The sequence below is a fragment of the Harpegnathos saltator genome, unplaced genomic scaffold, assembly GCF_003227715.2.
Source record: "Harpegnathos saltator strain DR-91 unplaced genomic scaffold, Hsal_v8.6 scaffold774, whole genome shotgun sequence".
In the NCBI taxonomy this organism is placed as follows: domain Eukaryota; kingdom Metazoa; phylum Arthropoda; class Insecta; order Hymenoptera; family Formicidae; genus Harpegnathos; species Harpegnathos saltator.
The window spans coordinates 134950-158445 of record NW_020230620.1 but is presented as its reverse complement, the minus strand read 5'-3'; the positions used below and the strand labels follow the sequence as shown (position 1 = coordinate 158445).

Here is a 23496-nt window from a genome sequence, read left to right as displayed (position 1 = left end):
GCCCCTAGACTGCGTATTCGAGGAGTGGGGGTATAACTCTCGTGGAAAAGGAAGCACTCTGTTTTTACTGCTCGTTCTTTCTCGCACAGTCCCGATAGAAGGGACATAGGGGAGGCAGTTGCTGTACAGTGCTGTACAGTAACAACCTCCTTCTTTCATGATGGATCCCCCTTCGGCGCGTTGCAAAACCGTGATCAAGCGCCCGGGGGCAGCCAAAATATGGCGTCGACCCCGGGGCTTATTTCTATGATTTGCACCGGATAAGGAGGGGCAACGGTGGAGGCCGGCATACATGGACAACAGGTCTTAAAGAATAGCAACCTTTGACTTTGAGAGACCACCAGCTTGTATCACAGACAATCCACAGCTCCAATCACAGACAATAATCACTAAGCGCTCTCTGATCACTTTGTTCTACTGAACGCGGCCAATGTTACTTGTACCTAGTGGTACAAGCTGGTGGTCTCTCAAAGTCAAAGGTTGCTACCCTTTAAGACCTGCTGTCCACCTGCTGCCGTATGCCGGCCTCCACCGTTGCTCCTCCTTATCCGGTGCAAATCATAGAAATAAGCCCCGGGGTCGACGCCATATTTTGGCTGCCCCCGGGCGCTTAGACACGTTTTTGCAACGCGTCGAAGGGGGATCCACCATGAAAGAAGGATAGAAGGATAGAAGAGGTATAGGGGGAGGCAGTTGCTGTACAGTGCTGTACAGTAACAACCGTCCCTATTCCCCTTCCATCCGGACTATGCGAGAGAGAACGAACAGTAAAAACAGAGACGTCGTTGAAGTTTGGAGCGTTTTTCGAGCGAAAATTGAAAATAGCCTTTATTTAGAAAAAAAAAAACCACTTAATATAAATGTAAATACATATAAAGGATAAATTTGTGTTAAATATGACATGACATTATAAGAAAGTTATTCTTCCCGAAAATTACGCACATATAATCATTCATACAGATTATAATTATTTCCGGAACTCACAGCGCTCTGTGCCAAACACTCACAATGCATTTTCACTCTCTGGCATGTAGGAAAATAGAAAAAAATTAGTTTAACAGCAATAACGTCCCGGAACACTTTCGTTCTCCCCGAAAATGGTCTGCATATCACCAAACTCAGACAGATTATAGTTACTTCCGGCACTCACAGCGATCTGTGCCAAAATCTGACAATGCATTCTCACTCTCTGGCATGTGGGAAAATAGAAAAAAATTAGTTTAACAGCAATATCGTCCCGGTGCACTTTCGTTCTACCCGAAAATTGTGTGCATACCACCAAACTCAGACAGATTATAGTTACTTCCGGCACTCACAGCGCTCTGTGCCAAAAACTGTTGAGTCTGCTGAATGCAGCCATTGGCTGCATTTAGCAGACCAGTGATACCCATGCTGAACGCGGCCAATGATACCCATGATAGACATGTCACATTAATCCTTCAGTATGGTAAAGTATTCGTTGCAATATATTTACAAAATTTATTATTTGATACTTTATAGATGTGTATATATATATATATATATATTTTAGAAACAATGAAAGTGTGGATATTGTGTTTAGTGTTCAAAACAGAACCAAGTTGCAGAGTACTCCTGTTTTGCAAACGTAGATTTATTATTTTATTATAGACAGGGAAATACTTCTATAGCAGGTGAAATAAACATTTGTAACATGTTGCATAGAATTGTGTGTATAGATTCTTTGTTACTAAATATAATTATTGCAGAAAATGGATACTTAACCATGCTGATAGATTGATGTAACACGTTTATCGTAGGTTACGTATTACGCGCGAGTTCTATTCAATTCTGAAGATATTTCTCATGTAAAACTTACCTATATGAATGACAACGGAATGGAATTACTGTGATTGGTTAACCCCCACCATTTTGCCTTTTCCGCCAATCTAGGTTCTTGGCTCGAACATACAAGGGCAAGTTTTGTGATTGGCTAATAGAGCTTGGTGACGTTATTAATCGGTCCCGAGTAGGTTAAAATTCATGTCTCGTACACGCCATTAGAAACGGTTGATCAGCCGTCGAATGTTTTACACACGTGCGTACATAACACGCGCGTGCATGTATACACGCATACGCACTGAACTTATCGATTAAAATCGAAGTTACAGAAACAATATACTAATGTAAAAATCATGTTTATTAAAATTTATGTAAATTAAGTACATAGAATATATACGTACGTGTTAACTAATTGTCAGTGTGCGTATAACTTACTGGCCTATTAATACATTGTAAATGAATATATAAGACACATACGTGCATACACACGCGCGTGCGCGCGCGTGCGCACGCACACACCACACACACGCGCGCGCGCGCACACACCACACACACACACACGCAATGCTGTTACTATATAAAAATAAAATCAAACATCGTTTATATTTACATCGTTTACAACAAATGGAATTGCTGATGCATAATTTCACTTCAATCTAATTTCTCTTTCTCTTCCACTCCCCTTTCTCTCTTTCCCTATACGCTTTATTTTTTGGAGTACCTTGGTATCATCATAAGATAGCTGACAAACAGCCAAATCGTGGATATAAAAACATGACTGGACTTTTGATTCTTTCGTATATACAATTTCATAATTTGGTTATTATATACCATGATTGCAAGCAATTTTATCGATGTTCCACGGAACAAGTAGTATCTGTTAAACGATTAATCCAGTCGAGTTATTTACAATCCGATTTACTTTCCTTGGTTCTATTAGATTTCATCACTTTAACAAAGCTTTAAATATCACCAATTTGATAGCAATTAACGGAAAAAATCGAAGAAAATCGATCGCTGTTTGAACTATCGTACAACTCATTATTGTATCGAAAATCGTATCGTTTTGCATTTCCACTATCATCAGACTTTACTAGCAGGCGTATGCTTATCGAGGGATACTGTTTTCGGTTGATGGCCATACAAGAAAATCGAACAAATGACGAGAAACGCACCTAAAGCAAATTGGAACGTTAAGCGAAAGTCGAACAGGTAGATGGAAGCTATGCAAGAGATGATAATGGCTAGTGATGTGGCAAAACCTTTTAATATGTTGTCGGCATATTTGACCACCATGGCTACTATTAATCCTCCGCCTGCTTGCAAGACAACCAAGTAGCAAATGAACAGATCATAGCCGAAGAAAAAGCCTTGCTTGCGTATGATATCACCGTCTTGTAAGAAGCATGTACCTAGGCCGAACGGTATGGATAACACACTCAACTGCACGTTTCGCATCCACACGGAAATATCGGAGCCTTTTAATATCTTTTCAAAGTAAATACCGGCGAAACCGGACAGGAAGCATGCACTTAGTGCGGCCGAGAAACCTATCAAGTGATTTTGTTCTATGCCCGAGGGTACCGGTGCTTTTATGCTTTGTGCCAATTGAACCAGAACCACACCGATTACCAAGAGCACCAAAGCACCCCATTGAACGGTACGCAGTGATTTGCGCAGTATTGTTACCGCAAAGAAGGCTGTTGTTAAAATCTTCAATTGATATGTGACCTGAAAAGGAATATTTATTATTATTTTAAAGCTCTATGTACATGTTACTTTATATATATTTTGTTCACTATGCGGCGATTGTATCTTTTCTCAAAAAGCTTTTTATACACATATTTCGAGTATGTATACAAGATATATGCTTTACTTGATGCGTAGCTGCATCCAGATTGGACGCGGATACATAAAGTAGATTGTTCTGTACGATGTACAAAAGGGATGGCACACAGACTTTCAGAGTATCTATGGGTTGCTTCACGATTGTTAGATGCAGAGCCTTATAAAATTTTTCCATGTTACCTTCTTCGATGAATACTAGCACCAAGCATGTAAACAGCTTGACTACTTCAGCCATCACAACAGCTACAACAAGGAAATGTCACTATTTATATGTGATACGTATAAGCGAATTGCCTATGGTAGTGTATATAGAATAGATGGGACAGATTATATTATGGGATGACTGTATCGTATACAACGTTGTTTGGCGATATTACCAGTGGAAGAAAGGAACATGTCACCAGCCCTGGTACGTGAATATCGCATGCTAAGGCCAACCATTGCATTTTGAAGCGTGAGTGTGATTAAGCTCACATACTTGAGTGTTTGTCCAGACTCTGTAACATGAACATTTTAACATATATCTATATTTACGTAATTACTATTCATATATCTACTAACATACATATCGATAATATCACTCACTTTGCAAGTTCTTATTCATGTTTACGATAAGGTTTTAAGTTTGGTGAAATAACTTGTAAATTCTTCTTCATAAACTACATTTTTCCTAGAACTAACAAATCCATCGTCACTTGAAAGGATATTAGACGGTTTGTAGTGTAACAAGCAATATAAGTATAAGCAATATCCTAACAGTATTATTCTGAAATTATTGAGATAGAAATTGCTTCTTGAGAACAAGAGCATTATTATTTCGCACATATTAGTTAAGCGTATGTAAATTAATAATAAATAAATTTGGCCAATTTTTAAATTAATTATTAGTTGCACAACTTGCAGGGATTTTTTAATAAATTTAAATAATCTTCAAGAAATGTGTGCGAAAGGCATACAATGCGTTCAATGAGAAGAAAGGGAGATAAAAAGAATTCTGTGCGAGAGATAATTACTTTTTCCGGTAAGTTTGACACGTTACAGTGTACACGTTGAACATTTACACGACGCAAGAATGCCTAGCCATTTTTTTGTCGACGTCATCATCAATTGCTATTTATTAATCGTGTCCGTCATTATTGATATCTTCATCTAATTAAACATACGATAATACACGACACTTTCTCCAATGAATTGTTTATAAGAGTTTCTTACGATGCGGTATGCAGGCTTAGGGCTAGAGCATAGACTTCCGCATAACGCATAATACACAACGCATAAGAGAATCAACCAATCAGAGTTCTTCATTTCTATCCTGAGGAGGGAAATGAAAAAAACTAATTGGTTTATTCTCTCAAGGCTCGTCTACAATAGCTGTAAGAGTAAGGCTGTAAGGCTGTAACGTAAGCTGTCAGCGAATGAAAATATTTCATTTCATGTCTTGCAACCTTACAGCTTTAAGCTAAGACTCCATGCATGCGGTGAGCTCCGGCAAACGGCTGCGGTGACCAATCAGGAGACAGACGCATGCCGGAGCTTGCCGCAACCGGACTTGCGCCTCCCTCCTGATTGGTCACCACAACCGTTTGCCGCAGCTCACTGCATGCATGGAGTCTTAGCTTTAAGCTTACTCTTACAGCTAATGTAGACGAGCCTTTAGAGTGTGTGCTTCCCGCTGCAGCCTTTCTCGAGGCGAAAATGTAGTTAGCTAAACACCCTAGGAAACAAACTCTCCTATTGGAGCGTCTTGTTTCATACTGTGCGTGCGCACAGGTGAATCCTCCATTCACGAAAAGTCCACTCAATAGCCACTCTGTAAATAAAATTTTTCGGCGGAGTGACTTGAATAGCGGTGACGAGCGAAAACGCAGAATTGCGAGGTGTTTGCGTGAGTTGTCGTACGTGTCTGACGGAGCGAAATCACTTGGTGTTGAAAATAGAAAAGGTAACACGATAGTGTTGAAGCAGAGCAATCTCGATCGCTGCATAATACTCCATCCTCCGTAATCATCGGTGTGTGAGTCCGTTTGATATTCTTTGCTTGAATTCGTTGTTACTCTTTGCCGAGACAGAGCCGTTGATACAGTGCGTCTCTTATAAAATTGAATACGGTCTCCACGTGCCATTAAATGTACGAAAAAACAATGTGTATTTTTAAAATGTTGCTTGGACGTGTAGACATGCGTACATTTTGTTACATACAATTCACGATTCTGACTGTTATTTTCGTTAAACTTGCAAGGAGTAGGATTAACAGATTGAGGTTCTGTCGCAGGCATCAAGATGGACGTGCCTATGTTTACTGAGAAAGTTGCGCAACAGCTGAAAACATTTGCTCGACAGTGCATGGATAATCCATCTCTTTTACACGACCCAAAACTATCCTTCATCAAAGAGTTAATAGAGCACTATGGTGGCAAAATACCCGAAAGCGACAAAAGCGATGACCCGACGGTTAACAAATGTGGGGCTGAGAGTAAATTTGAAGAGCCTCAGCCTGAAGTTGAACCTGAACCTGAACCTGAACCTGAACCTGAACCTGAACCTGAACCTGAACCTGAGAGCGAAGAGAGCGATCTGGAATTGGACATGACTGGCGTAATTGGTTTGTATACTCATTTTTGTCGTTATATGCACCTATATGTGTTTAATACTATTCAATAACATATAATAAATATATAACTGTAACATGCTCAAGTTTCCTTTTCCACTAGAACCAGATCAAGACCCTCCTCAAAAAATGGGTAATCTGACTTTGCAACCTACGGAAGAGGAAATTGCAGAATCACAGGCCAAGAGATCCGAGGCAGTGTCCGCATTTATGGAAAAAGATTATGAAAAGGCCGTACAACTTTATACAGAAGCAATTGTATTGAATCCACAGGCAGCATTGCTGTATGCTAAACGCGGACAAATTTTTCTCCTTTTAAACAAGCCAAACGCCTGCATTCGCGATTGCGAACGCGCCATCGAGTTAAACCCGGATAGTGCAGCGGCTCACAAATTTAGAGGAAGGGCTTATCATTTGCTTGGAAAGTTTGAGGAAGCGGCAACCGATCTCAGATTAGCTTGTAAGTTTGATTTTGACGAACAGGCCGACGAGTGGCTGCGCGAGACAACACCAAACGTAAGTATTGCTATTTTTGTTTTGTACGAGAGATGTCGTGTTTTGCACGAGAGATGCACTTGCTTGCTTTGCACTTTGTGGACTTGCATTTTGCACTCTGCATTTGCACTTTGCAATATCCATTTCTTTAAGATAAAACAGCTAAAAGATAATAAACATTTAATTAAACTTTCTTGAGGTATTTTAACAAAGCTATATTTCTTCTCTCTTCCTGATTTGATAATAATCTATAAAATTCTATAAAACAATAGTAACGAAAATGTCCTAAATATTACGATAGTATATCCGGATTACTGTCGCATAACAGTAAAATAAATCTTAATATGAATGTGAATATACATTGCTCGTAAACAATGTACTTTGATGTTCATACAACTTTAACAAGCGACTTGTGTTGCTTTATATACCGGGTTGTCTTTTTAGCAAGAATCGTTTGTGCCAAGATATTGATGTTTATACTACTTTTTTTGCTTGTTGAATTTGCTTGTTGATTTAAAACATGTTTGTACATATTTACTGTATGGATAAGTGAATAATGGGTTATATTTGAGTTATATATTTATATGTGAGTGTGTGTTATGAAATGATACTATATCCACATAAACAGCAATCATTATCACACGATCTTATTTCAAACGTGCCTAAATAGTATATTTAAGATTATATTAATTTCGCGTAAATTCTCTCTTTTCCTCTCTCTCTCTCTCTCTCTCTCTCTCTCTCTCTCTCTCTCTCTCTCTCTCTCTCTCTCTCTCTCTCTCTCTCTCTCTCTCTCTCTCTCTCTCTCTTCTCTCTCTCTCTCTCTCTCTCTCTCTCTCTCTCTCTCTCTCTCTCTCTCTCTCTCTCTCTCTCTCTCTCTCTCTCTCTCTCTCTCTCTCTCTCTCTCTCTCTCTCTCTCTCTCTCTCTCTCTCTCTCTCTCTCTCTCTCTCTCTCTCTCTCTCTCTCTCTCTCTCTCTCTCTCTCTCTCTCTCTCTCTCTCTCTCTCTCTCTCTCTCTCTCTCTCTCTCTCTCTCTCTCTCTCTCTCTCTCTCTCTCTCTCTCTCTCTCTCTCTCTCTCTCTCTTCTCTCTCTCTCTCTCTCTCTCTCTTCTCTCTCTCTCTCTCTCTCTCTCTCTCTCTCTCTCTTTCTCTCTCCTCTCTCTCTCTCTCTCTCTCTCTCTCTCTCTCTCTCTCTCTCTCTCTCTCTCCTCTCTCTCTCTCTCTCTCTCTCTCTCTCTCTCTCTCTCTCTCTCTCTCTCTCTCTCTCCTCTCTCTCTCTCCTCTCTCTCTCTCTCTCTCTCTCTCTCTCTCTCTCTCTCTCTCTCTCTCTCTCTCTCTCTCTCGCGCGCGCGCGCGCGCCCCTCCTCTCTCTTGTCCTCTCCTCTCCTTTCTTCTCTCTTCTCTCTTCCTCCTCTTTCCCACCTCTTTTTTGCTTTCTCCAATTTCTTCTCCTGCTCCCCTTCCCTCTCCTTTTCTCTTTCCCTATTTCTAAAATTTAAAGGTACATCGTTTGCCGATATATTAAATGAAATCTTATTCTAACCAACGAGATACAGCCTCAGTAACACATATTTGTAACAATACTAAGTTTACTCTACGTAATCCTTGTATATAATAATGTAGAATAACAATGGTGATAGTAGCAACAATAGCGCAATAACAGTAGTAATATTAACAATACACGCGTTTGAATATGAATGAATCGTGCATCACTTTTATGATTTTACGTAAATGATAAAGTTTTCTCGATTGTTCAATTGCAATCCAAGATGCAAGTTGATTAAAGCAGCTCCATTTATTTATTTACGTGTCCGCTGTGAAACGTAATGCGCATGATACGAACACGGGTAACAGAGTCGTTAGGAATTGGAAATCAAAGAAAAAATATATCGCGAGAGCCCGTGGTGATTTAAGAATTTTTAAATAACTGACGACATCCAAGGATCTCGTAATTGTAAAAAGTCATTGGGCATTTAAGACATGGAGAAACAAAGATCTCTAAAGTATTTACGAATCTTATAATATAATTATGTAAATTGATATAAATTATGTATATTTCGAGTCTCTAAAAGTGTAGGAAACGCGTGTTCCGCCTACCGCAAATTTGAAGCAAGTCCAAATCTTAGATCAAAAGAGCTCCACGATTTGTCTCACACACACGCACACGTCACCGCATTAGCAATGCATGAGAAATCAGCACATCTCTGTTATAATTGTTCAATTACAGTTTAATAAGAACACAATCAGTTTATATGTGTGTGTGTGTACATATATATACATATATATATATACATATATATATATACATATATATATATATATATATATGTATATATATATATATATATGTGTATATATATATATATATATATACACACACACATACACACATATCTATATATAAGGTATTCCACAAAAGCCACAAAGAGAGAGATCACTTTATCTCTTTCGCAATGGAAATATTTCGATACAGTGATTAGAAACAATGTTCCTAATATGAAGGAACTTGGCGGACGAAATTGTTGCAGTTGTTCATTACGCAGTTCATATGCAGTTCAACATTACGTTGTTTCTGGAGAGTCTGTTTTCCTTTGAGATGGGCTTTCAGCAGGCACCGATTCGTCGCGAGATGAATAAACTGAAGGATTTGATGCAACAATGATATCATCCGTCATTTTCTCTAGAAATTTCATAACTTTTCAAGTTGAATACGATACGCACACGCGCATGCATACACCACCGTATATGTATGTGTGTACGTATATTTATCATAATTATTAATTCAATTTGAACAAAGTTTCTTAAATTCACAATAAGTTTAACGTGAAATCTCAACGGGACAATCTCTGGAATTAAAAATGAGGTTTTCCGAAGTAAAAATTGGTCAGATTAAAATCTGACATATTGAAAGGTAATGAAATTTAAATGGTAAAATGATTCTCTCTTCAAATTGAGAAGATTAAAATTCCATCATTTTCAGTGAATTTATGTAAAAACGAATTTGCGACATTTTTGTTGCACCGTGAATCCTCGCGTTCTCGCTGAGAGGAACCGATATCTGAACACTGATATTCGAAAGGAACTCTCACTGTCCGCTTTTGGATCGGAATGGTAGCACTCGCATTGTTTACCAGACAAGCAACACTTGCTCTTCTCTGCAATCGAGGAGGAGGAGGAGGAGGAGGAGGAGGAGGAGGAGGAGGGGGTGGGAGGGGGGAGGAGGAGGAGGAGGAGAAGAAGAAGAAGAAGAAGGAGGAGTTGTATCCACTGACATTTGACAAGATGTACACTCGTCGATCTTTGCGTGTTCTGTCCCCCTATTATGAGGCAGACGAGGCTAAGCTATTCGGATTTATAGATACTTGGCGTTAAGCTCGCTATCCTCCTGATAGATGAGCGGTATGAGCGGTATCCCAGCTCTTGCATTTCGGGACTGCTTCCTGCTCTTCCCCGCTCCGCCTTCTCTCTTTCCTTTTTGTGATCGTCAGAGCTCCTTTCGCAGATTCACCGCTTGTCCTCGTTTCGAGGAGCGCCTCGAATAGGATAGCGCAAGGATAGCGCGCGATCCAATTTCTCCGAGATTTCCAAAAGAAGAGAAAGTCCTCGGTACCATCTCAAATATCGGACCATTTTCGCCGTGCTCTGGCTCGGCTTCAACGAGTCGCTCTTGATCTTTGCGCTACCAAGGCACATTTCGGAGTCGGTTAGGCCTCACGTCAGTCCGTATTTCACATGGTATCAAGAGCTATTCTATTCTATTCCGTACTACGGACTCGCACTCAACTCGCAGGACTGTTAACCTCGCTCTCGTGCAGCACCGCTTCCACCGACTTTTTATACTTGCCCACCAGTTCGGGTAGATCGTAGGCGATAGCTACGTCGAGCCTGTTGATCGGGCAGCCCCGGAAGTACGTGCACGTGGAGCTCAATAGTGGGAAGTCGTAGAGCGGATTCAATCGGAAGAAGTCACGATAAACATCCGGATCGGGTAGATCGTATCGCGATATGTTGGTCAGAGTGCTGAGACCCTCGTAGATGTGATAATCCTGCGGATTTTCGATAATTTTGTCGCTGATTTGCCGCTTGTCGCCGAAGAATGTCTTGTGATTGTAGTACGTCGTCAGGTAGCAGTCCACCATCTTCGCGTGGTTGCGCACTCGTACCTGTTGAAATTGACAAAATCGTCATCGTGATTGCAAAACAAAATCGCGGCAAGTGCATCGTGTCGACGATGTAGTTGCCGATTTCTCATTTCAATTTCAATCATTCGAACAATCGCTGAGTCTGCGCGTGTAATTGCGATCAGATGGATCGCCGACTCGACTCACGTCCGCTCGCGTGAGTGACGAGTGAACGGACGGACGGACTTACGGCAAATCTTCTGGCGCTCGCTATCTTGTGCTCAACCCTCTTGTTTATCGCGGAGCGTAGATCGCGCAGGAATGCGCGTTCCTGAGCGTACAGCAGTCTGGTAGGCGCACCGGCTTCGTAGGGCAACGACCACAAAGATGCGGAGTACATTATCGGCGGCTCCGCGCTCGACATCAGCGGCGATATATTCCATATTAATGCGCCTTGCACTCTCATCAGTTCCTCCGGTTTTACCTGGTCCGCCTTGTTGAGAATGATGCGGGTCTATCGGCCGATTTGTACATTTGTAACATCGTTGTTCGTTATCATCTATCGTTATCACCTATCACAATCACTCATCAAACGTAACTCCGAAACGTTCGTTGTCGCTCGTTCGCGCGCGGCGAGTCCCACGGGCGAGCCACATTGCCACATTAACGACACCACATTGACGAAATAACGATAATGAGATAATCTCCGTCACGCCGGGTATTCTCATTCTCTCACCTGATATTCCCTTCCCTTCAACTGGTCCAGAATCGCCTCGGTCTCGGGTCCGACGTCCAGTTTGGCGGGGTCGTAAACCAAAAATATTATGTCCGCTCGATCGATGAACCACTGGCACGCGTCGTTGAAGGGAAATAAACGTTGAACTTGCTTACGAATCTCCAAGATTCCCGGTATCTCGACGATATTCACCTGCGATATAGCGATATCAATAAACCGCGCACGCACGTGCCGTTTTGTAGTTCCGGAGTTGGAGCAACCAACAAGTGCGCCGCACTTGGTGCGCACCTTACCTTTTCCAGCAACTTGTTGTCGAGTCGTAGGCCTCTGAGACGATCCAGCATACCCTGGCCAAACTTTTGCAATCCTGAAAAGGTCCAGTCGGCGGCCAGCTGCGTGCCGTCGAGGATCTCTTCCTCCTCGCCGTGCATTATTATGTTAAAGTACGCCGGGGATGGCTCGGCTCCTACCATAGTCATTTCCATAGCTGACGTTCCGTAATGCTTTTCTGATGAGAATTCTTACAAGCCGTCTAAACGCTACGCACCCTCCCGATTCCCATCCGCAAAAGTCTCTGTTTACTGAACTTTTTAAGAAGCGCGAAAGCCAACCAGGCCCCCCTGGCCCGCCTGGTCTCTCTTTCGTTTACTTTACGTTACGCTTACCTGTCCTCAACGACATCGGCTTGTACTCGATGTCAAGCAGGTAATTGATGATCGACGACTTTCCGCCGCTCCACGGACCCATAAAGAGCACTAGTGGCTTGGAAAATATCTCGGGATCTATCGGCACAGAGAGACAACAAACAAACAACGGTACGGCGGACGTGGCAGATGGAACAGATATAATATCGCACAATTAATTGCACGCGCGATCATAGACGTTACTGATAAAAGAAATACGGCACGGACAAGCCGTACCGTTTAAAAATCCCTACGCTCATCATTCTCGCGCTCGCATTCGCGTCCGCTCACCTCCGAAGTGTCTGTTGCTCAGGTCCCTGTACCTGTACATGGCCTCTAACGGCTGTATAGCGTTGTCGTACAGTCTCTTGAGCTCCCGGAGAATGATATCCGCCACTCTTTGTACGGCTCGCTCCTTCTCCTCGTTTTCCTCGTCCAATTTCAACAGTTGATTAATGTGATCTCTAGGCCGAAGATTCTCCGGTATTTCGATATCCCGAATGAGATCCTCCTCCGGAGTAAACTCCTGTTCTTCCTCGCTAACAGCTGATTACGTGTGAGAAATCTCATTGCAATAATCTCGTTTATCGTTTGTCGTATTGTTGAAAGCAGCTATGCTTCGGCTTGTTATATACCGCATGCGCGGTGCATAACTAGTGCACTTGTGCGACTTTTGTGTGTGTGTGTGTGTGTGTGTGCGTGTGTGTGCGTGTGTGCGTACTCGTATAACGCAAGGGAGTAACATAGAGATACATGATTGTCAAGCAAGCCAAATCAAATGGGATTTTCTTTACCTTCCTCCGTAGACTCGCCAGTTGCTTCAGCGTCTTCCTCATCGCCGACTTCTCGTCTTCCGCGTGACTTGACATCCTGATCCTCTTCTTCGTCAGACTTCCTTCCTCTCCCTCCTTCCTCTTCCTCCGACTTTTCCTCCGTCTTTTCTTTCTCCTTCCTCGCGTCTTCTTCTTCTTCTTCCGCGGATTTCGCTTCGCTCTTCTCCCGATCTTCCTGTTCGACGGATTGCTCACATTCCGCATTATCCTCGCATCTCGTTCCCTCTTCCTCAGATTTCTTCCTCACTTCTTCTTCTTCTTCTTCTTCTTCCTCCCTCTCCTCTTCTTCCTCCTCCGCGGATTTCGTCTCATCCACTGCAGATTTTCCATCTTTCTCTTCCTCGGCAGAAATTGTACCTGCTTCCTTCGTTTCTTCTTCCTCTTCTGTCAACTTTGTACCTTCTTCTGTACTTTCGGGACTCGTTACCTCAATAGTCTCTTCTTCACTTTCTTTTTCCTCCGTTTTACTTACAGCCTCCTCCTCAGCGCTTTCGCCGCTCATCTGTTCTCGATCCTCGGCGGTCGATTCGGCGGCACCCTCTTCGACTTCCTCCTCTTCGTCGCTAACTTCTGCGGATGTTCGTTGAATTTCAGACTCTATCTTATCTTCTTCCTCGGACTCTACTACCGCTTGCTCGCTGATTTCTCTGGATTCCTCCTTTTCCTCATGCTCCTCTTCCTCGCTTTTCGGCTTCTCTGCGGCTTCTTCCTCTTCCACCTCGGATTTTGCTTCGTATACTTTTTCCTCCTCAGACTTTTCGTCTTCTACTATTTTTGCTTCTTCCTCGTCTGAGTTCTCTTCGTCGGACTTTTCATCTTTCTCGTTGGCTGTCGTCTGTTCGGAGCCCTCGTCGCTTTCGGTTACCTTTTCGGGTACCGAGTCGGCATGTTTTTCCACAGTTATCTCGGCGGACGCATCAGTCGCTTCCTCCGTTTCCCCTACGATGTACAGTATTATTTATTTCGAGTGACACACAGTGACTGTATTATATGTGTGTGTGTGTGTGTGTGTGTGTGTGTGTGTGTGCGTGTGTGTGTGTGTGTGTATGTATATACTTCTTACCTTCTTGAGCGGCGCTGACTTCATCACTCTCGATAGTTCTGACTTCGTCGCTTTCTTGTTCATCTTCATCCCTTCCGGATTTGTCTTTTACAATTTCCTCGCTAGTCTCGACTTGTTCTTCAGTCGCTTCCTTACTTTCGCTAGCTGTCTTTTCAACATCGTCTTCCGCGGATTCCTCCTCGTCCTTGACGACCTCGCCTACCTCTTCCGAAGCATCGTTTGCCGATGCTTCGTCAGCTGGCGCCTGTTAAAACGAGGAAAAACAGGTAAAAAAAAAGAAAAAAGAAAGATACTCTCTTTTCCTCAATACACTCTCCGATGTACTCCGGCGCGTACTCTCTGCATCAGTTAGCAGCAGTTAGAATTTTAATACTCGAGCAAGAGCGAGTGTGTATCGTGCATCGTGAGTTACACACAGTGATCGAGCAATGTTCAGGATTGCGGGAAGTGGACGGACGATTTTACCGAGATGTCGATTAGTTTGTATTTGAAATGAAGCCTACAAAGCTGATAAAATTGAATCGGAAAACTCGGAAAATTGGGCAGGCTTGAAATATCGGCTCGACCGACTGTGCTCCGAAAGTCGACGCTTCCCGTCGAACCGTTTCCCGATGAAATGGCCGTCTTTGCGAAAGAAACTCTTTTACCTCTTCACTCGCAGCCTCTGTTTCCTCGTGACTCTCCCGATCGACGACCTCGACTTCAACCTCTGCACTGGTCTGCTCCAGAGATCCTTGAAACGAAATATTGTAGAAATCGCTGTGTTCCAGCCGAATATTCGTCATCGTTCAGTATTCTACCTGTACCGAGGTTCTTGAGCGCCTTTTCTATGTACGGTCGACACAAGTCTTCCGGCGGGATTTGCTCTGGCTCCTCCTCGCACAGGACACCTAGCAGGCAATATTATATTTTGAGTCAACTCGATGACTCGTTGGCGGACACATCTCAGCCGACACAGCTCGGCCGATCGTTCCGCGATATATTCCGCATAACGCGGATGACATTAGTAGAGAGCGGCGGCGGCGGCGGAGGTACGATATCCCGGCCTCGCAGGCCGAGTCTCGCTCACGCCGCGACGAGATATTTACATTGTTCGCGTTTTATCGCGAGTGTCCGCGGCTGCCAGAAATTTTCGGCAGCCGGACACAGCGTTCTTCTCTGGGGCTTTGCGCATCTGCGCGCGCGCGCGCGAGTGTTAACGTGTCCCCGTCCCCGTGCCAAGAGCAACGGCGTGCGAGGCATTAGATAATCCACTGCGCGTTCGCGAAGCATGCGAGCTTGCGCTTTCGATGGCGCAGTGAGTTTAACGCCACGCGACCACCACCCGAAATATCTGTGACCCGAGTGACGCAAGAAGCTGTCAAAGTCACCGTCCCTACGCCCGCGCCGTGTGCGGTGCGCGCGAGTATTCACTTCGCGCGCACACGCGGTGACAGGTGTTCAGGAACACCTAGCGCAATAGCGTGATGTACAGGGACGTGTGCGCGACGTGTCTGATGAAAATTTGCACCGCCGTCGCGACCGCGCGCGCGCGCGCGCATACTTTAAATCGACTCTGTCTCCTTTCTGCCGAATAACACGACCGAGTTTTGTCGAGTACGTTTCAACATGTGTATTCTCTCTTGCGAACAAATGAGAATAAATAACCGAGAATAGTGAAAAAACATAAGACGGCGATTTGCCGAACAACGACAGTAATGTGGACAGTAAACAGTGTCTCGCAAACTTGTTTCTTCGTTTGTTATTAACAGGAATTGAACGTTTATGAGGAAGAAGATGAAAATGTTTTTTTTCCTCCTCCGACATTTTACTAAATTCCTCTCAGGCCGGCAGGCCTGTGTTTGCGCGTTTACCCGCCATGTCATTTCTCCTCCTCGATGCAACGAACATTTCAACTTTCCTTGGAATTTGTTTTTGCGCGAAACCAAAAGCTTTCTCAAATTTTTCTACTTTCAACGCGAAAGGTATGGTGGCGTTTCTATCGAAGAAAATGTCGATATCATCTTTCTAGGTGGTTCTACCTGGGACGCGGCCGGTTTCTAACTTTAGCGGCGGGTAGGCGGCTTTGAGCTGAAAGAAAGAGTGAGAGAGAGAGAGAGAGAGAGAGAGAGAGAGGGAGAGAGACACTTAGAAATATTTATATATTAGCCGAGCGAATTGTATTTTTATCGTCGTCCGTTCAGGAGGGAAAGATACGAGTTGATTGAACTGTCGTTTTCGCCCCAGTTGGTCCAACTTTACTTTAAATTATAATGCCCACCGTTCGTTTGTTGTTGTACCGCATAATGTTATCTATCCTTGTAGCAAACTGAGAGAGAGAGAGAGAGAGAGAGAGAGAGAGAGAGACAAGCGTTTGGAATTGGTGATTATAATTGCACAGTGTGCAGGTTGACACGGTTTACAGTTAGGGGAAATTTTCATTTTCCCCAGCAAGTGTGTATTTATACAGGGTGTTTCAGAAATAAGTGGCCATACTTTAAAAGCATGCTCTACTCACTGCAAGGATGAACAAAAGGTCATATCATATAATAGTTTCTCGCTTAAATAGTTGTTTCGTTTTTTCTCCTCTACCCGCTGCACCCGCGGCGTTTGACGACTGAGAGGTAAAACGTCTCTTAAAATTAGTGATTCGGGGCTAAATGCGGAGAATATATATTCGCGCGTTTCGCCAGCAGCGCGAACGTTGCTCGCTCCGGTATTCGGGGACCGCATGGGGACAGTGGCTGCGTAAAATGATGAACGGTGAAATTGATATCGAGATGCAATGATGCGAGATTCACAAGATCCACGGTTCGACCAGTTCTGTGTTCGAGTTTGGAGCGGTGCAGCGGTGGTTACCTAATTGTCGGATATACACAGAGAGAATCATTGTAGTTTACGAGTTCACGTGATCTTGCGCGCGCAAACGCAATGAGAAATTTCGTCTCGTTTCGTTTTCATCTCGGCGTGGCGTGGCGTGGCGTGGCGTGGCGTGGCGACTGTATCGTATTGTTATATCACATACGGGGCAATATTTGGCACGGAGCTCCGCTTTTGTCGTCATCCGCTCTCGGTATCTTTCCGGAGCATATCTCCGGGGAGTAAACTTCTTGCTGCTTACCCTAGGCCCGAATCCTCCCCTGGTCATCCTCCCCACGAGACATTTTGTTTTGCACGAGCAGGCATGCGCGAGCAAGTAGCGAATCTTTCTTTCGTGTGTATGTAACAATTTTTCTTTTCGATATATGTACGATACGACGCCTATCGTGAAAATCGCTTCGATACTCTTGTCAATGTCGTATTGTCCTCGGTGCTCCTCACTCACTCACTCACTCAGGAGGGCCGATGTGATTCCAGTGCAATGAAATCGATATCACATTTTTTTATTAACTCGTATATAATTACGCATAAACTCGAAATTTCGCGTCACTCGCCGGTCATCTCGAGATAATACGATAATGCGGGATAATTTTTGAGTAACGAGTGATGGAAGGAGGAGCAGCTGTCGCTTGGCAAGAGAGCAGCTGCGCTGGGTAAAGATAGAACTTCGAGTCTTGTTCCATAGTCTACGACTATGTATAGCTTTTTGCTTTGCACTTAGTCATAACGAGGGAGAATTTTTGCGAGATTATTGTCGTGTTGCAAAAGTCGAGATTGATTGACGAACGTCGATACAACAAAATTATTACTAACGCTCTATTAACGCGGCTCGTCACGAGATTCTCTCTTGATTCTCTCATGAAAAATATTTTCTATATATATGTGTGTGTGTGTGTGTGTGTGTGTGTATTTCTTTTGCACCAAAATTTCACTTCGATCGTTTAGCTAGTATGGCACGACACGACACGAAACGAGAAAACTCATACATTTCCCTCATAAAAACTGAACGAAAATTTATGCGCACTACACATTTATTACGAAATTACGATACAATGATCAGTAATAAAACTCTCAAACTTGAGATCCGGCATTATAGATTTTATTTGAAATTATTTGTTACTCTCTCGCGGTTTAAAGTTTAGAACGAATCTGGCACAGATTTATGCCGTTCCTTATGTAATTATGCGCTGGTTGATGATAGCCAACTACCATCGATTCCCGAAATAACAAATCCTTGATTTAGCATTCGCACACTTTTACTTAAAGTGTGAGACGCCGCTTTTGGGTGTTTCTTCGGCCGTCAGCGGCTTTAAATCGGCTAAACTCGATTGCTTGAACGAACCGAACGTCTATTTGCTCGAAACTATACAAAATATCTTGAATTTTCACCTTAAATCGTAAAGGCTTCGACATCATTAGAGCGGTCAGTTTTATCGAGTAATTTCATTAGTATCGAGTAATTTACGAAGCATTGTGCCGAGAAATCTTTCCGACGATTCAGATTTGTCCGAGTTATCATTCGAAATTCATTTCCTCCGTAGGTCCGGAAATCGGAAAGATCGAAAATCGAAAAACAAACACGAATATTGATGAGCGTGATTGTGCCATGTGAAATGAAGGAAATGTGAAAAAGAAAAGTAACGATATTCGACGGTAGATAAATTTTATAGACTAATCAGAGACGATGGCAAATCGAATCGCGCGGATGAAAGGCAAAGATGAAGAGAAGCCTTTACTTTACGTAACATTGACCTTCGTCAGTCGGCGAGTTTTTTCGTCAACTCGTCTCAACTTGTTGACGATATCCACGCGCCCTTCCTCTTCGCTTCGTTGTTTCGTCCAGTTGCGCGCAAACTCTATATTCCCTTTCATCCTCTAGTGAGGAGATCTTGGTATCATTTTACCCCAACTCGAGATCCGATTCTGACCTCCAGGTCCAACAAGCTGTGTTGCGTTGTGTCCTATGTCTGAACTACGATCCAAGGTAGGGCAATGTCGATACATCGATCGGCCACGGTGAGATCACGGTCAATCACGAGCGACGTCATCATTGTCGTGCGATCGCAATTTGGTCGCGCGCGTTGTCGAAAGCCAATAATCCGATCTTTAACGCGCGTCAAATCAAAGTCCATCATGCATGCGGTGGGTGCTGGTCGATTTTACTGACCTTGTAAGGCGACAGCCAGAAGGCTCAGGAGAAGGCCCGCGACTAGCGCGGATCTCATTCGCGCAATCGTCATCGTCTCGTATCACTAGACACACCACACAATCAGCGCGCGGCCAGCGGCTGATATAGCAGCTAGCTTGTCTCTCACTTCTCGATCCCGTCGTCGCCCTCGACTCCAACTAGCCCGCGAGAAACTGGCATTGTCACTACCGCCAAACCTCGAGATTTTGCTCCTCTCTACCTCCTCCTCCTCCTCCTCATCCTCCTCCTCTTCCCCCCTCCCCCCCATCCTCCTCCTCCTTCTCGTTGCTTCTTCTTACCCCACGGACAGAGACGACGAGCGTCGTGGTATGGCAGGTCTCACTGCCGACTTCTTTTTCTTCCTAGCTCTAGCGGAAGGGTGTTTATCACACCCTCTCCTGTTCTTCTTGCGCTCTTTCGACGCACAGCCGATCAACAATCGGAAGTGATCTTCGGGCGCCATATCCGAGCGCCGCTCTTCTTTGCGTTTATTCTTTGGTTCCGGCGCTCTTTGCTCTTTGCGCGAGCGGCTGCCCCTCAAGTAGCGTCCCACAATGTACTTGTGATTCGCGCCGCCTGTCTCGCGACTGACGATGAGTCGCCCTTCGATCTATGAGACCTCTTTCCCTACCATCGGACAGATCGTGTATCGTATCGTAGATACGCAAAGATACGTGTAATTTGTTCGATATTGAGCAAAGAGAAGAGACAAGATCGGTCTCTCTCTCTCTCTCTCTCTCTCTCTCTCTCCTCGTTCGTACGCGAGCAGAGCGCGCGAGTAGCTCTTATTTTTATAACGATTACGGAGGCGCGACGTAGATCAAGGTCGTCAGTTTGACGCGGATATGAGAACCACGATCGAAATAGTTTCGATGTAACATATATCCAGTGCAATGGGTCCGTGATACGTTCCACTTGAACATGTACATTGAAACGACAGATCCTGCTCGGCTTCAGCCATCAATTTGCCATCGGATTCTGTATTTGTATTTCTGCTAGAAGTAGAGACTGTTGAGAGTTTGCCGTAAACACACTGTGCAAAATCTGCTTTCGCAGGTTTTGCTATCTGGATATAGATTGCAAATTTGTGATTTACCACCACTCCTTCACTCTACCGAGGACCCAAGGTTTCTATAATTGATTAATTAACGAGTTGTTTATTGCCTCTCTTTCTCTCTCTCTCTCTCTCTCTCTCTCTCTCTCTCTCTCTCTCTCTGTTGTTTGCAACAGAAAAATCCCATGCATCTGCAGGTCGAATTTACCTCTTATTGTGGATTGTATTGGATTGTGATTTTTTTTTATTTTCTTCGAATTGGAATATCACTGCTTGATACATTATTTCTCGTGTCGTTATAGCGTTGACTGTCTCAGCAAATCTCGAGCTGTATCGTTCGACATTCAAAATAAAAATTTCTTTCGGCGCAAGAGTTTTATCAAATAACGGAACGCTGACACTGACTGTTCCAAGAAATCCTACGTGGACTGCCGCTGTCGCTGTTATGATATATATATATATATATACACACATCATTGTTATTACCAATTTCATCTTATCTCGTGAAACGTATCCTCGTGATTCCCATCTAATTCATCTAATGCTTCTTATTTATGACGGAAGAATGTCATCGTCTATATTTTTTACTGTTACTGCGCTTTCTATCGTTTACTACTGAACAATGTCTGGTTGGTCGCGTGCCGGAACGTTCAAAGCTGTTCTCGATGCACAATGTAATATGACTTGACTTTCTAATTGGTTGGTTATACAAACATGGTAGAAAGATACTGTTGCGTTGTTACTGATGATTAACGTGACACACGGTTGAGAAGGAAAGAGAGAGGAAAGATATGAGGTATATCGTGCGAGGTATATCGTGCGCACAGACGCAAAGGAGCATCAGAACCGCGGGCGCCTTTATATTTAGAAGCCTGGGTCGCGCCCGTATAAGGTGGCTCGCCGTGCAAAAGTGTTCTCTCTTTTCCCCTCCTTCCCACCCCTCTCTCCCCCCTCCTCTCTCTCTCTCACTCTCTCTCTCTCTCTCTCCTTTTCTATGTATCTATTATTACTAATATATACATACACATATACACACACACAGTTGATAATACAATTATATGTATATATTAATACTTGCTTCAACATTTAATATATTTGTTACATGAACGCATCTGTATCTAGAGGTTAACATTATACCCTAGATAAATGTAGTTTTGAATCAAGTCTCGTATAACATTTCCCATTGATCATTTGTTTCGGTAAAAGGAAGCAGTATTGCAGCAGCTTTATTTATTCATACACTCTGAAAGTTCGATGCATATTTTATTATTAAAATTTTTCCATTATATGTAACGTATGCGTTACACGTTTTTCTAGGATTATGGACGATTCGGATCGAAACGGATCGCTCTGCAACCTATAATAAATTCGTGGATTGTACGTGATCTGCGATGTACGTTAGCCAGACATTTTTCACGTCATTATAATTTAAAATTTGGACAGGTTCCTAAAGAACGCGTTGATCACTCACTCTCTCGCAAAGATTGTGAGGGGATGCCCTATTTATATTCATCTATATTTAGATCGAACCATGCACATATGGTGCTCACACTATCAAATTCATCACAACTATATCTGCAACATGTCAATTACAGTCTGCATTTAATTTGCGACTGCCTTTTAATTTCTACCTTTTTCGTGGGCTTTAATTAACCCTGACTCTGCGTACGTTATTGTTATGTCAGTCTTGCATTTTTGTAATATAACACATATTATTTGTGTCGCTGCTTTATGTTAATATTATATATCTTTTCAGATTTTATTCTATAACGTTTTTAAACTTTTCCGAAAAGTTCTACATATTCGACGTATAATTTCAAGCGTATAGCAAATATTACCGTCGCGGGCAAAATGTCTGGGTAATATATTTTACGCAAACACTTCACTGTTCAGGCCCGGAAGATAGAGGAACACAAAAGAAAGAAAGAAAGAAGGATGCAAGAGAAATTGGAACGTGATAGGCAGGAAAAATTGCGAAAGGCCCGAGAGGCTGCTAAGGCGCGCGAGGAAAATACGCGAACCTCTCAAACGGATGCGGGAGGCGCGTCCCCTGGTATGGGAGATTTTTATCAGTTTCTCAACGATCCTGAGGTCCTTCAAGCCTTCCAGGTAAGTGCGAATACAGCGCGAAAGCGGGTCCATTTCTATTTCTAAAACGTAAAACAATAGCAGCGGATCGCGCGAGGCTGCTCGGTCGAAGCTGTTGGAATGAGTTACACAGTGTTCGCGTGCACTGTGATGGGCGACATGATCTCTCTCTCTCTCTCTCTTTCTCTCTCTCTCTCTCTCTCTCTCTCTCTCTCTCTCTCTCTCTCTCTCTCTCACCTTCTCGTGTAAACTTGCAGGACCCGGAAGTGGCGGAAGCTTTCAAAGAGATCTCCGCGAATCCGACCAACATCCTCAAATATCAGAGTAATCCCAAGATAATGGCCCTTATTAACAAGATGGCTTCGAAATTCGGCGGTGCCGGCGGTATGCCTGGCGGTATGCCTGGCGGTTTTCCCGGAATGATGGGCGGTATGCCCGGTTTTCCTGGTGCCGGGGCAGGACGGCCGAACCCTCCGAAACCGACTCCTCCTCAGGACGATGTCGGTCTCGACTAATCGCGATACAATCGTTCCATTCGTCTCGGGAGAACCTCTTCTGGTTCTTTTGGCAACCTTTTGTGCGGAGTATGTACATCTTAATTGTTTGATTTTTTAAAGGTCGAGTTGTTTTCTCCTCCTCCTGCTCCTCCCCCTCTCTCTCTCTCCCTCTCTTTCTCTCTCTCTCTCTCTCTCTCTCCCTCTCCCTCCCTCCCTCCCTCCCTCCCTCCCTCCCTCCCTCCCTCCCTCCCACCCTCCCATCCTCCCTCTCTCTCTCTCTCTCTCTCTCTCTCTCTCTCTCTCTCTCTCTCTCTCTCTCTCTCTCTCTCTCTCTCTTTCTTTCTTTCCTTCTTTGCCGATTAAATACAAGGACTTGTGAATTGTAAGGTGCGTCGCGGTAGAGTCCGAAAGAACAGTTACTTTTTCTGTTTCAATTTCTTTGGATAATCTTTAGCTGGACATTAATCTGCTTACGCATAGATTATTCGTCTTGAAGATTCTTCGACAACACTGTTCCTTCATCTTATTGCTTGCAATTTGTGTAAGATGCGCTGAGAATGAACGCATCTTAATCAGGGTTAATGAAGAATTTCTGCTTCACTTTTCAAAGCTGGCGTCTTTAA

At 43.5% G+C, this 23496-nt stretch overlaps 3 protein-coding genes across 7 annotated transcripts; 1 reads left to right on the top strand and 2 right to left on the bottom strand.

Moving 5' to 3' along the window:
* Positions 1-2384: 2384 nt before the first annotated feature.
* Ugalt (UDP-galactose transporter) lies at positions 2385-4902 on the bottom strand. The gene is made up of 5 exons (XM_011155275.3): positions 4662-4902; positions 4234-4324; positions 4026-4145; positions 3677-3891; positions 2385-3531 (listed from the first exon to the last, which is right to left on the bottom strand). The coding sequence occupies exons 2-5, from the start codon at positions 4250-4252 to the stop codon at positions 2884-2886; spliced, it is 1002 nt and encodes a 333-aa protein (XP_011153577.1). The 5' UTR covers positions 4253-4324; positions 4662-4902; the 3' UTR covers positions 2385-2883.
* A 531-nt stretch (positions 4903-5433) lies between these two features.
* Positions 5434-23074, top strand: LOC105191714 (putative protein FAM10A4). Of its 4 annotated transcripts, none has more exons than XM_011155332.3 (5): positions 5434-5590; positions 5921-6250; positions 6360-6772; positions 22182-22397; positions 22634-23074. In XM_011155332.3, the coding sequence occupies exons 2-5, from the start codon at positions 5929-5931 to the stop codon at positions 22889-22891; spliced, it is 1209 nt and encodes a 402-aa protein (XP_011153634.2). In that variant the 5' UTR covers positions 5434-5590; positions 5921-5928; the 3' UTR covers positions 22892-23074. The 4 variants fall into 4 exon arrangements, with proteins under 4 accessions (XP_011153634.2, XP_011153625.2, XP_019700278.2 ...); XM_011155323.3 differs by having other exon boundaries at positions 5459-5658; XM_019844719.2 differs by having other exon boundaries at positions 5459-5662.
* LOC105191705 (sarcalumenin) lies at positions 9722-19496 on the bottom strand. 2 transcript variants are annotated; one of them, XM_011155288.3, is made up of 11 exons: positions 19214-19496; positions 14988-15077; positions 14835-14920; positions 14188-14431; positions 13086-14063; positions 12583-12837; positions 12274-12390; positions 11902-12095; positions 11609-11800; positions 11123-11386; positions 9722-10914 (listed from the first exon to the last, which is right to left on the bottom strand). In XM_011155288.3, the coding sequence occupies exons 1-11, from the start codon at positions 19284-19286 to the stop codon at positions 10531-10533; spliced, it is 2877 nt and encodes a 958-aa protein (XP_011153590.1). In that variant the 5' UTR covers positions 19287-19496; the 3' UTR covers positions 9722-10530. The 2 variants fall into 2 exon arrangements, with proteins under 2 accessions (XP_011153590.1, XP_011153610.1); XM_011155308.3 differs by having other exon boundaries at positions 11902-12074; positions 19214-19495.
* Positions 23075-23496: the final 422 nt, after the last annotated feature.

Bases quoted from the DNA above. Each gene is read 5' to 3' on its own strand.
- LOC105191714 (XM_011155332.3), top strand. From the start codon at position 5,929: ATGGACGTGCCTATGTTTACTGAGAAAGTTGCGCAACAGCTGAAAACA. The intron at 6,251-6,359 runs GTTTGTATACTC...CTTTTCCACTAG, and splicing joins GGACATGACTGGCGTAATTG to AACCAGATCAAGACCCTCCT. The intron at 6,773-22,181 runs GTAAGTATTGCT...TTCACTGTTCAG, and splicing joins TGCGCGAGACAACACCAAAC to GCCCGGAAGATAGAGGAACA.
- LOC105191705 (XM_011155288.3), bottom strand. From the start codon at position 19,286: ATGACGATTGCGCGAATGAGATCCGCGCTAGTCGCGGGCCTTCTCCTG. The intron at 14,432-14,834 runs GTAAAAGAGTTT...TCGTTTTAACAG, and splicing joins CAGAGGCTGCGAGTGAAGAG to GCGCCAGCTGACGAAGCATC. The intron at 10,915-11,122 runs GTAAGTCCGTCC...CAATTTCAACAG, and splicing joins CGAGCGCCAGAAGATTTGCC to GTACGAGTGCGCAACCACGC.
- Ugalt (XM_011155275.3), bottom strand. The intron at 3,892-4,025 runs GTAATATCGCCA...TCCTTGTTGTAG, and splicing joins CATGTTCCTTTCTTCCACTG to CTGTTGTGATGGCTGAAGTA. The intron at 3,532-3,676 runs GTAAAGCATATA...ATTCCTTTTCAG, and splicing joins TGGATGCAGCTACGCATCAA to GTCACATATCAATTGAAGAT.